Here is a 12,001-nt window from a genome sequence, read left to right as displayed (position 1 = left end):
CTAAAGAGATATTGTTCTTGAGCAGGATCCTGTCAGGGCTCACTGATTTCACATGTCTGGATAGTTAAGATAAGTGTCTCAGTTTGGGTTTCTATTGCTGTGGTAAACACCACAGCCAAAAGCAACTTGGAGAGGAAAGGGTTCATTTCAGCTTAGAACTCTCGGGTCGTGCCTCCATCACTGAGGGAAGTCAGGGCAGGTACCAGAGTGTTGCACGAATCCAAAATGGTATTATAATAAAAACCTGGAGCCAGATATTGGGGTAAATGCTGAAAGATCAGTGGAAACAAGCCATAGCCACTTCTCACCTTGCAAACTTCTCAGCCAATCCTGTCTCTCCGAATCCTTAGACCGAATGTCTCTGAGTCCTCAGCCGAAAGGCTCTCTAGTTCCTGTCTCTTCACACCTTATATGCCTTTCTCTGCTCAGCCATTTCACTTCCTATCTCAACCTTCCTAGTGTTGGGATTAATGGCCTATGTGCTTCCCGAACACTGGTAGCAAAGGCATGAGATCTCAAGTTCTGGGATTAAAGGGGTGTGACTCCCAAGTACTAGGGTTAAAGGTGTGTGCCACCACTGCCTGGCTCTGTTTCTCTCCTAGACTGGATTAATCTCATGTAGTCCAGGGTGGCTTTGAACTCACAGAGATCCTGGATCTCTGCCTCCTGAGTGCTAGGAATAAGGGTGTGTGCCGCCACTTCCTGACCTCTGTGTTTAATCTAGTGGCTAGTTCTGTCATCTGATCTTCAGGCAAATTTTATTAGAGTACAACAAAATATCACCACACTAAAGGAGGAACTAAAGCAGAAGCCATGGAGGGATGCTGCTTACTGGCTTGCTCCTTATGGCTTGCTTAGCCTGCTTTCTTATAGAACTCATGACTACAAGCTCATGGGTGGTACACAGTGAGTTGGGCCCTTTCATATCAATCATTGATCAAGAAAATGCCAGATAGACCTTCCTATAGGCCAGTCTCATGAAGGTATTTTCTCAATTGAGAATCCCCCCTTCCTAAATGACTCTAGCTTGTATCAAGTAAATAAAAAAACTGACCAGGACAAGTAGTAAGTTCTTTGTTTATCTAGCTTAGTGCAGGGTGTTTTTTTTTTTTTTTTTTTTTAAAACCAAGAAACAGTGCATAGATTTCACTTGGCCAGAGACTGTCCTTTCCCAGTGTGTGAACTTGAATAAGGTTTTCAGCAGCTATTCCTTGGTTCCTTTATCCTAAAGTCAGCCTAGTGACATATTTTTGTGGGCATTTAAATGAGTTTTTAAACTCCATCATTAACTAAAGGGAGAGGAAGGGGAAGAAATTTTTGTTGGCCATCTATTGTACTATATCAATTAATCTATTTAAAGTTATGATCTAGGCTTTGTAGAAAGCATCACTTTTTCTAAGTGTAAAGAAACTGACTTTGGAAGAATTGACCACCAGATTCAGGCCATTTAGCTGATCAATGACAGAATTGGAAATCAAACTCATGTCCGAGCTCATATTATGCCTCATGCCTTTTATGAATGTCTGTTTCCTTCCTCAATGCTGGGTCCCAAAGTAGAGAAAAGAAGACTGGCACAAAGTGGGTCATGAGTCCTGACATTCTGCCAATGAATAACTTTATTTAGATATTATAGAGTAAAAATGTCTGCACCAAAGGACTTCTTTTGAAACCCTGGGGCATTTGCAGAAGGTTCTGAAATATATTTTGAAGTTTTAATGACTTACATGAAAGTAAAGAGATCTGAACCCTTTTGTGAAGTTTCAAAAGATCAAATACTGTGGCCTGAATCATTATCATGTGCAATACACCTGATCTGCACAAACCAGCTTCTCCCGAAGAGTAGATCAGAGCTTAAAAAACACAATTATCTTGCATTGACCCTGAATTTATGATCACTATCTCTAATATTTTATTTATTTATTATTTAAATTTTTTTTTTTTTGTGTGTGTGCACATGAGTGCAAGTTCCTGTCAAGGTCAAAAGATGCCTTCAGATCCCCTGGAGCTGGAGTTATAGGTGGTTGTGAGTCACCCGACACAGGTGGGAACTGAACTTGGGTCATCTGCAAAAGCAGTGCCGACCGACTCTTAACCGCTGAGCCATGTCTCTAGCCCCTCTCAAATGTTTTAGAATGAATATTGTATTACTGTAATATGCCTCAAATAGTTTCCTCAACTATATCATCCAAAACATTTGATTGCCGCAGTGGAAAACTTGAAGTTCATACATTTGATGATCCCAGTAAGATAGAGAAGTTTTCATGTCCCAAGTAGGAAAATACATCCTTGATACATGATGAAATCAGTTTGCAAGACTGACTGTCTCAGGTTGGTGCTGTCTGACAAATGGGTGTCCCTTGGGAGGAAAGCACACTCTCGAATCTGTCTTATCTTGTACACTGATTGATTCATGACTGGGGTTGTAGAAAGAACACCTTTCAAGGCTGATGAACTCTTGTATAGTTTGGTCATGCTGCTTTGACTTTTCAATTTAATTGTTCTTGTGTTTAAGCCATTTTGTTTTTCCTTTTCAGTGGCTCCACCCACAAGGTTAAGATACAATGTAATATCCCATGACAGTATACAGATTTCATGGAAAGCTCCAAGAGGGAAATTTGGTGGCTACAAACTGCTTGTGGCTCCAGCTTCAGGTAAAGACACTCTACTATATTATCTGGAGCTTTAGGAACTTTTTACACATGGATGGTTAAAAATATGTAGTGCTGAACGTTGCTTTAGGATTGTGTGAAAGACTTGGTTTAATTTAATTTTTGAACTTGATAAATTCTCTTCTCATCGAGGAAATAATGTTTCCCAAAGTGTAAGGTCTGACTCTTGGGCTCAACCGTGATTGATTCTCCTTATGCCAAAATTTCCAGAATATCAAAAACCCCTACTACTCATGTTTTAATATATAATAAATACTTTTGATCCATGGATGCTGTAAAGATACAATATTCCTGAGTGTACAATAGTTGTGCCTGTTGGAATAAGTTATAATTAGTGAACTTTATAAAATGATACTTGGCAATTACACATCAAAATGTCAACTAGACATTGTGAAAATAAACTGTAACAAGTGAAACACAAATTGAATAGATTTATTGGTCATTACATAAAGGTGTGGTATAAAATTGTGGGTGAAATTTTCATTCACATGTTTTATATTTCTACTACACAGATAAAGTTAATCAAGGCAGGGCATGTAGGGGAATTGAATGGTTGTCATGGAGACGCAGAATCAACACTGGATTTCTTGAGCACTAATTCTACTTCTGATACAAGTAATGAGGTCTGGGCAGGTTATTTAGCCTCTTAGGGCCTCAGTTTCTTTTTCTGTAGAATGTATGAAACAATTACCACCCTTCCCATGAAAGCTTCTTGAGCATGCACATGGCATTTTCCAGAAGCTTATTTAAAATACACAATATGAGATCCCAGCCTCATACTTCTGAATCAGTCTGAACTGTAAAAACATACCAAAGGAATTCCTGTAAAATTGGAGTTTGGGAAGTACTGATTGTGATGACCAATGGAAGTAAAGAACACACGTAGAGCAGGGGTGCCATAGAGTGATTGCTAAGGGACTGTTACCACAGGGATGCTCTTCAGGATGCCTCTCAGCTCCCATCCTCACACACAAGTACACAATAACTATTTGGTAAATCATGACCTCAAAAGATCAGTTACTCGCTACTGTGATAGAATGCCAGACACAAGCAATTCAAGGGAGAAAAGGTTTATTTTGTCTCCTGGTTTCGGAGGTTGAGTCCGTGGTTACTTTGTCCATCCCCGCAGTGAGCATGTGCGGCAAAGGAGAACTGTTTGCTTCACAGCTGACCTGGAAGCAGAGTGGGAGAGAAAGACAATGTTGCCACGCAGCTGCTTTCTCTTTTTTTCTCCTTTTATTCTGACCTGGATCCCCAGCTCATAGAATGCTCCTGCCCATATTTAAAGTTTTTTTTCCTACTCAGTTAATTGTCTAGAGATATATCTGCACAGATGTCTACAGAGCTGCACCTCACCTAGCTCTTTTGTGATCTAGTCATCTTGACAATGATTAACCATGACACCTGTAATACATTTTTTTTTTTGAGCTGAGGACCAAAACCAGGGCCTTGCACTTGCTAGGCTAGTGCACTACCACTGAGCTAAACCCCCAACACCTATTTTTGTTTGTTTGTTTTTTTCAAGACAGGGTTTCTCTGTGTAGCTTTGTTGCCTGTCCTGGATCTCATGCTATAGATCAGGCTGGCCTCAAACTCACAGAGATCTGCCTGGCTCTGCCTCCTGAGTGCTGGGATTAAAGGCATGCGCCACCACTGCCCAGCTAATACAAGTTTTTATAAATAGAATTCAAATAGGTGATGAAGATGAGTATATAAAGCTGGACTTCTTTCTGTTAAAGACTATTTCTCAACTGATTTTGTGTTCACAAGTGTGTAATCTTTTACCTATTATTTGATTTAGAATTCTCAAAAAAATATAGGTACATAAAACACCTAGTTTCTAGCTTGGTCACTAATATTAAGCATTATAGACTCATCCCAAGTTATTAACTTAAAGAATTGAGGGATTCCCTAGGTCAGGTCTTGAAAATACATTCTTAGTCAGTACTTTAATTTTTATAGATTAATTGCTAATTATACTAACTTTTTAAGCACCCCACCCAAACATACATCACTGAGGAATCACAGATCTTAGAACTGACTCAAGTGCCTTATGAGCCAAACCTCAACATGATCCTCCAATACCCCCGAGACAGTGTGCTCAAAAGCTAGATGCCTAACTTCTGTTTAAATATCTCTAATGATAAAAATTGTGAGTTACAATATTTCTTAATGAATATTAGGTTTATTTATCCACTGTTCTTGTTACAGTGGCCAAACCCAACCAGTCCATTTAGATACACAAGAATCTACTTGATTAAACACAGCAAATAAAGAAGTTTAATAAATACATTTAACTACAAAACATTCATGGACATTTTAGCACTGTGAACCACTGTCCAAGTCTTTTTATGCCAATCTTTTCCAAAGAATGCTCCATGGTGTTCTTCAGGGTACTAATAGCAGTTACATGTTGTAGAATATTATTTTAAGGTGTGTTACTTTTGTTTATGTTGCATTTGTTTAACTCTGTGAAGCTGTGTTACTGTGCCTGCCTAAAGTGCCTGGTGGTCTAATAAAGAACTGAACAGCCAATAGTGAAGCAGGAGAAAGGATAGGTGGGGCTGGCAGGCAAAGAGAATATATAGAAGGAGAAAACTGGGAGGAAAAAAAGAAGTAGCCAGATAAGGAGGAGGACTCTAGGGGCCAGCTCCCCAGCTACACAGCGAGCCACTGAGTAAGAGTAAGATTTACAGAAGTAAGAGAAGGAGAAAAACCCAGAGGCATAAAGACAGATGAGATAACTTATAGTCAAAATGTTGTTAGTGGTTTTTGCTCTTTTGAGGGGCCTGCCACCCAGCTCCCAAATAAATCACATACAGAGGTTTATTCTTAATTTAAAATGCCTGGCCTTAGCTTGGCTTATTTCTAGCCAGCTTTCCTTAACTTAAATTAGCCTGTCTACCTTTGGCCTCAGTGGCTTTTTTCTTTCTCTATTCCTGCATAACATTTCTTCTTACTCTGTGTCTGGCTGTGTCACTGGGTGGCTGGACCCTGAAGTCCTCCTTCTTCCTAGTTCCTTCTTTGATCTTTTTTCCTCCCAGATTTCCTCCTTCTGTATGTCCTCTCTGTCTGCCAGCCCCACCTATCCTTTCTCCTGCCTCGCTATCGGCCATTCAGTTCTTTATTAGACCATCAGGTGTTTTAGACAGGGACAGTAACACAGCTTCACAGAGTTAAACAATATACCATGAACAAAAGTAACACACCTTAAAATAATATTCTCTAACAGATGAGTTTCAAATGATAAGGGTTTGTGAAACAAAACAACTTAACATCTGGAACACTTAAGGAATTGGCTTTGGTAAGAGAAAACTCAGTTTTGTCCTTCAGCAGCAGGCAGCATGGATAATAGCAAAAACCATTTCAGATCCAGATATTAATTTTATTGGAATTCAATAAAAATTTAAAAATAATATATGCTACATTTGATTAATTTATACCTTTCTGAGGGCTGTTAGAGGGACAGAAGTTTTGAATTAATTTCCCCTTCATTTCAGATTCATTACTGCCAGAAATTCTAGGGAAAAAAAAAAGGTGTTTTGAAGCTTTGTATAGACACTCAGTATTTAACCAAAAGCATTTTAAAGAAAGTGTTAGATGTCTGTATAGTTTGATGGGCACTTTGAAATTTTTTTTTTAATGAATCAATCTGACTTAAGTAGCCAGGCAATAAGTACTTCCCTCAGCACCTTGAGGCAGTGATGGCCAGATTTAAGATAATTAAGTTGTTTATGATTCAAGGATGCTTTGTATTACTCCAGGGAGCAGAGGCAAACAATATCAGCATGGCTAACAGTATTCAGCCAGCTCCTTGTGCCCTGTCCATGTCCATCCCCCTGCCCGCCCTGCACTTTCAAGAGGCGTTCCTCTTCTCTTTGAAGACTAGCTGATGTTGAGCATCTGCTTTCTAATCTTATACTGTGGTTTTCCTTAGATAATCAACGTGATAGAGTGCTAGGATGAAAGTCTTTTGTAACTGGGTTTTTTTTTTTAATCTAACCTGGGCAACCATTTGTTATCTGAAGCAGAAAGGATATGCTGAACATGAGAATGAAAATTACGTTCCGGTTAAGCTCTGGGCACGCATATATTAGGTGTGTGTATTTCAAGTGGCGTTACCTACGTCTGATACCTATCAAAGTGTGTTGTGCACTGTAAATATATACAACCAAAATTTTAAAAAAATGTAGTGCCTTTGCCTTTTAAAAGTCTTGAATTGTGGTTAATGAAAGTTCTCAGAGCATGCAGTTCCTTACAGCTTCGAATGGACTTACCTTTCTGTTTTATTACAGGGGGAAAAACCAACCAGCTGAACCTGCAGAACTCCGCAACAAAAGCGATCATTCAAGGCCTTCTGCCAGAGCAGAATTACACAGTTCAACTTATTGCCTACAATAAAGACAAAGAGAGCAAGCCGGCTCAAGGCCAGTTCAGAAGTGAGTATTGACAGTCTTTAAGTACCACCGGGGGCTCTCGGCTTAAAATACTAGATGTGTGAGGGAGGCTTTTGAGATTTTTTTTGCCTTTTTGACTTCCGAACAAAGACATTTAGTGAGTCTACCTGTCCTCAGGTTCAGATGACATGTTACACTGTTTGAGATTCTCCCATAGTCCGAAAGCTATCAAGAGGTTTTCAGTTTAAGTCAGTCCTGCCTCCCTCGTGATGGCACTCCAGCCTCCCGCATCCTAAATTGTTACAGAAGTACCGGAAATGATGTCCCTTAAGGTTGATGAGAAACGGGAAATGAGAGGGGCAGAAGCGGTCCATTGCTTTTGAGTGTCAAAGCTTTGTGATTGATAATTTCAAGAATTGCTCCTGCTGAACAGTAGAGGAAACCCCGGGGCCCTGGGAAGCTTCCCCATTGGCTTCTCCCTCAGAGCACGTGAAGAAAAGCTGTTTGTGTTCCGCTTGCTCCTCTCTGGGGGCCAGTCGCTGTGGCCCGCCAGCCTTCTTGTAGACGAACTGTAGGAGTGCATTCTGTGATTTAGCTCTTACTGTCACGGGTGAGATATGGGGGCATTTGTTCTGCTCATGTAGAAGTAATTTGTTTGCAGGACCTTCTTTCCCCTTTTGTATTTCGCTGACATTCTTGCTCCCTTATGCGATGGAGCTAAATCTAGTTTGGTTTTCCTCCCTTGAAAACTTCCATGGTTACATGCTGGAAAGTGGTGGTCATGATAAAGTCTTGGGAGATCTGGATTCTTTTTGAACAAAACTTTTTGATGCGTAAACAATTGTTTGGACCTTAAGAGCAGAGAGAACGCTTGTGCTGGTGAATTGATTACTACAGTACCGTTTTGTTGTGGGGCCTTTATCCTCTCTGCCCGTTCCCCCTTTCCCTCCTTCCTTCCCTCTCCTCCATCTCTCTCCTCTTCCCTCCCTATTTTTTTTTCTTCTTTTGAGACAGGGTCTTGTGTTGTAGATCAGGCTAGCCTGGAACCTACAATGTAGCCTAGGCTGTCCTGGAAGTTGTGAGCCTCCTGCTTTTTTTTTTTTTTTTTTTTAATCTCCAATCCTGGGATTACAGGATTGTAATTTTGACACTCAAAAGAAACGGACCACTTCTCCTTCTCTCATTTCCTGTTTCTCACTGACCTTAAAAGAGATGTCATTTCCGGTACTTCTGTAACGATTTAGGAGGCAGGAGACTGTGTGCCACTACACCAGGCAGGACAATTTGTTTCTAACTGATTTTTTTTTTTTTTTTGGTTTTTCGAGACAGGGTTTCTCTGTGTAGCTTTGCGCCTTTTCCTGGAACTCACTTGGTAGCCCAGGCTGGCCTCGAACTCACAGAGATCCGCCTGGCTCTGCCTCCCGAGTGCTGGGATTAAAGGCGTGCGCCACCAACGCCCGGCTCTAACTGATTTTGTTCCTACATAAAGGTAGCATCATTCATTGTACTTTCTGTGTGACCTTCGGGCCCAACTTCTACTGAGACTTGTTTTTCAAAATTCAAATGTAAGCTGGTGCTGTGGTCTGTTTTGGAACACTTATAAGCCACCAACGTTTCTACTTGGAAGTATGTTCCGCTGGCCTCTGCTTGAATCAGCCTGCCCATCTTAACAGTGGTACAGAAGTCTTCCCCTTCCAGGAACAGATCTGCAGATGCCCATGTTTGAACTATTCTCACTATTTCCTGGAATTCTTTATACCTCTAGCATTTCTTAACACGTTTTTTCCCTCATATTAAACCGACAGATGCATTTTGTTTTAGAAAATGTAAGTGGCCTGGGTCATAGCCCAAGTGTGGGTGGAGTAAAAGATGTAGATTTGGAAATAATCCATAAAGGATAAGATTTTAAATTGTTGGATGACAAAATTATAGGCAGAGATGCAAGGCAATTTTAGTATAGGTCATGTTTCAGGAATGGAAGGAGAAAAGGAATCCAAAGATGAGAATATAAAAGATAGGGTAGTGGAATAGGAAAAAAATTGCAATTATATCTACAAAAACTGAGAACAAAGATTTTTTTAAAGAGACAGAATGCTGATTAAGAATTCAGAGAATGGGGTCTAAAGATGGATATAAAATTTGATTATTGAACCTAGTAAGAAGAAAGTATCTTAAAATTTTAATTATTATTCCTAGCTCGGAATGAAATTCCTTGGTTCAGAAAGACAAGGAGGGTTTTAAAGACAGGATTGCTAGAATTGAGGTGATAAGCTCTGGGCAGATGACAAATCTAGAATCCTTTTAGCAAAGGCTTACAAGCCAGTGGAAGGGCAGAGGAGGGGTGCTACTGAGACAGGACTGATGGGACCATCTTCTGGGCAGGATGGCAAGGATGGCTGGAGAAATCATGTCCCCTATGGAGCTGACCTGCCAATACATCTGCTCACTTCCTTCAAGTAAAACAATTAAATGACATATCTTGCCGTTGACTTTTTTTTTTTTTTTTGCATTTTCACAGGGAATTTTATATGTACCGAAGTTTGACATTTGGTGATGACCTTGAAATCTTGGGAAACTTTAGAAGCCAAGCAATGGCAGGCAGAGTGTCAAGCATAGAGTACAGTGGGATGTAGCAGGAATCTTAAAAGTTCTTATTAATAAAATCAAACCTGAGCCAGGTATTGGGGTGAACGCTGGAAGATCAGAGAGGCAGAACAAGCCACAGCTACCTCACCTTGCCAGTTCCTCAGTTGATTCTGTTTCCTCAGACTGGAAACCTCTGAGTCCTTATCCAGAGTGAATCTCAGCTGAACTGTTGCTTAAAAGCCTAAATGCTTAACCAGCCAAATGCTTCTAGTTCCTGGTTTTCACGCCTTATATATCTTTCTGCTTTCTGCCATCACTTCCTGGGATTAAAGGCTCACTTCTTGGGATTAAAGGCGTGTGTCACCATGCCTGGTTATTTCCAATGTGGCCTTGAACTTACAGAGATCCAGAGGGATTTCTACCTCTGGAATGCTAGTATTAAAGGTGTGAGTGCCACCATTTTCTAGCCTTTATATCTAGTGACTGTTCTGTCTATGACCCCAGATAAGTTTATTAGGGTGCACAATATTTTGGGGAACACAATATCACCACAGTGGGAAATTAAGCTAATGATGCAGGTGGCCATGAGTGTACCAAAGGAGTAGGGGTAGTTTTTAGCCTCTGAATATTGCCTCATTAAAGTGACAAGCACTACCATCTAACTATCTGTGGGAAACTGTGAGAGTCCAGCTCCCACCTTTCCCACATTTTCTAGGGTTCTTAGGAGGAAGAGAGAAGAATAAGAAAATACCAGATAGAAAGAGAGACCCAGCGGACAAGAAGAAAGACAGAAACATAGGACAGCTTCGGGAGGGCCTGGATCAATACCCAACAGCCTCATCCTTTATTGAAAAGTTTTTTTTTTTTAATATAATATGCCAAGGGGCAAGGCAAAGCAAGATCAAAGATCCTTGCAAGATCAAAGCACACTGTACAGCCTAGTGTAGACCCTTCCAAACACCTGGTGACCACGCCCATGGTTAATCATTCATTATGCAGCCCTGCTGGGTAAAGCAAGCTCAGATACTCTGACCCTGAGTAATTTGGGCCTCTACAACTATCAAAACTATTTTTGTCATTTTTATTAGTAAAGATTGATTATACATAATAAGTTTCATTATGACATTTTCATACATGTTCATAATTTTTGTCATATTCTCATTCCATTACCTTTTAATGTCCTACCCTACTCCCACTGATTGCCTTCCTTATCCCTACTAGACCCTGTCTACTTTGCTGTCTTCTTTTCTTTTTCTTCACTTGCAAGTGTTCATTGCAAAGAGTCATTGGTCTGGTTTGGGGCCTCTGGTTTCTGCTATACTATTGGTGCTGGGCCCTCACTGGAACTCCTCTTGGTTATCCTGCTGTTGCCCTGTGTTGTGGAAATCCTGCAGCTTTGGATCTGCAGGACAGGTCCCTCCAGCAGATCACAGATGGGGTGGATGTTGGGGTGGGCTAACAAATAACTCTGGTTCTGGACCTGGGTTTGTTCAAGGTTGGTCAGTCTGCCACCCCTCCCTTGTCCTCACCACAAGGGTGAGTTCTTCTGCATTGCCTTGGTGAGTTCACCCCTTGCAGCCATGAGCATAGGACATGGCCTGTTTTCCTTTCATGTCCTCAAGGTAGGTGCTCCTACACCTACACCTTCAGGGCCACCTCTACTGTGTTGCCCAGGCTAGTGTAGAGGCCACTCTCCCAAGTGCTGCAGCTGATCAGGGGCAGGACCAGCTCTCCCTCTCTTATGACCTCAGAGCAGCTCTCCCACCTGTCTATGGCATTGATGGAGTGGGGAGGGCAGCTCTCTCCCGCCCATTCCCCCACATGACAGATGAGTAATGGGGACAGCTCTCCCATGCCCACAACATCAGGCTGGCTCACCCACATCTCTGCCAATGGGGTTGACTCTATTGTGCTGCCCACTTGAGGTGCAGGGCCTGCTATCCCAAGTGTTGCAGCTGGTGGTGGGCTAGGGCAGCTCTATGGGTTTTCTTGAGGTGACCTTGACCCCACTGGCTCCTACAAGCTTTTATCCCCCTCTTCCACAGGATTCCTCAAACTGCCTAATGTTTGGCTGTGGGTTTCTGCATCTGTTTTCATCAGTTTCTGGGTAAAACCTCTCTGATGGCAGTTGGGACAGACACCAATCTATGAGTATAGCAGAATATCATCAGGAATCATTTCATTGACTTTTTTTTTCAGTAGTATTTGGTTCTATCCTAGGTCTCTGGGGTATTCTGCTTCTGGGTCCTGGCCCTCATGGGTGAGACTCTCTCTGGGTCTCAAGGTGGGCCAGTCATTGGTTGATTACTCCCATAATTTCTTTGCCATCTTTACCCAGTACATCTTATA

The 12,001-nt window shown here is 41.3% G+C and overlaps 1 protein-coding gene across 1 annotated transcript in view; it reads left to right on the top strand.

The window, feature by feature from the left end:
• Positions 1-12,001, top strand: part of Col14a1 (collagen type XIV alpha 1 chain) — a 174,846-nt gene that overhangs the window by 26,632 nt on the left and 136,213 nt on the right. Inside the window, exons 3-4 of the mRNA XM_059247022.1 lie at positions 2,535-2,651; positions 6,965-7,108. Of these exons, the coding sequence (XP_059103005.1) occupies positions 2,535-2,651; positions 6,965-7,108 (261 nt within the window). The remainder of the gene's footprint in view (positions 1-2,534; positions 2,652-6,964; positions 7,109-12,001) is intronic.

Source organism: Peromyscus eremicus, chromosome 20 (genome assembly GCF_949786415.1).
Source record: "Peromyscus eremicus chromosome 20, PerEre_H2_v1, whole genome shotgun sequence".
NCBI classification, from domain to species: Eukaryota; Metazoa; Chordata; class Mammalia; order Rodentia; family Cricetidae; genus Peromyscus; species Peromyscus eremicus.
Note: the sequence above shows the minus strand (reverse complement) of the source record. Positions and strands in the feature narration are given on the sequence as shown.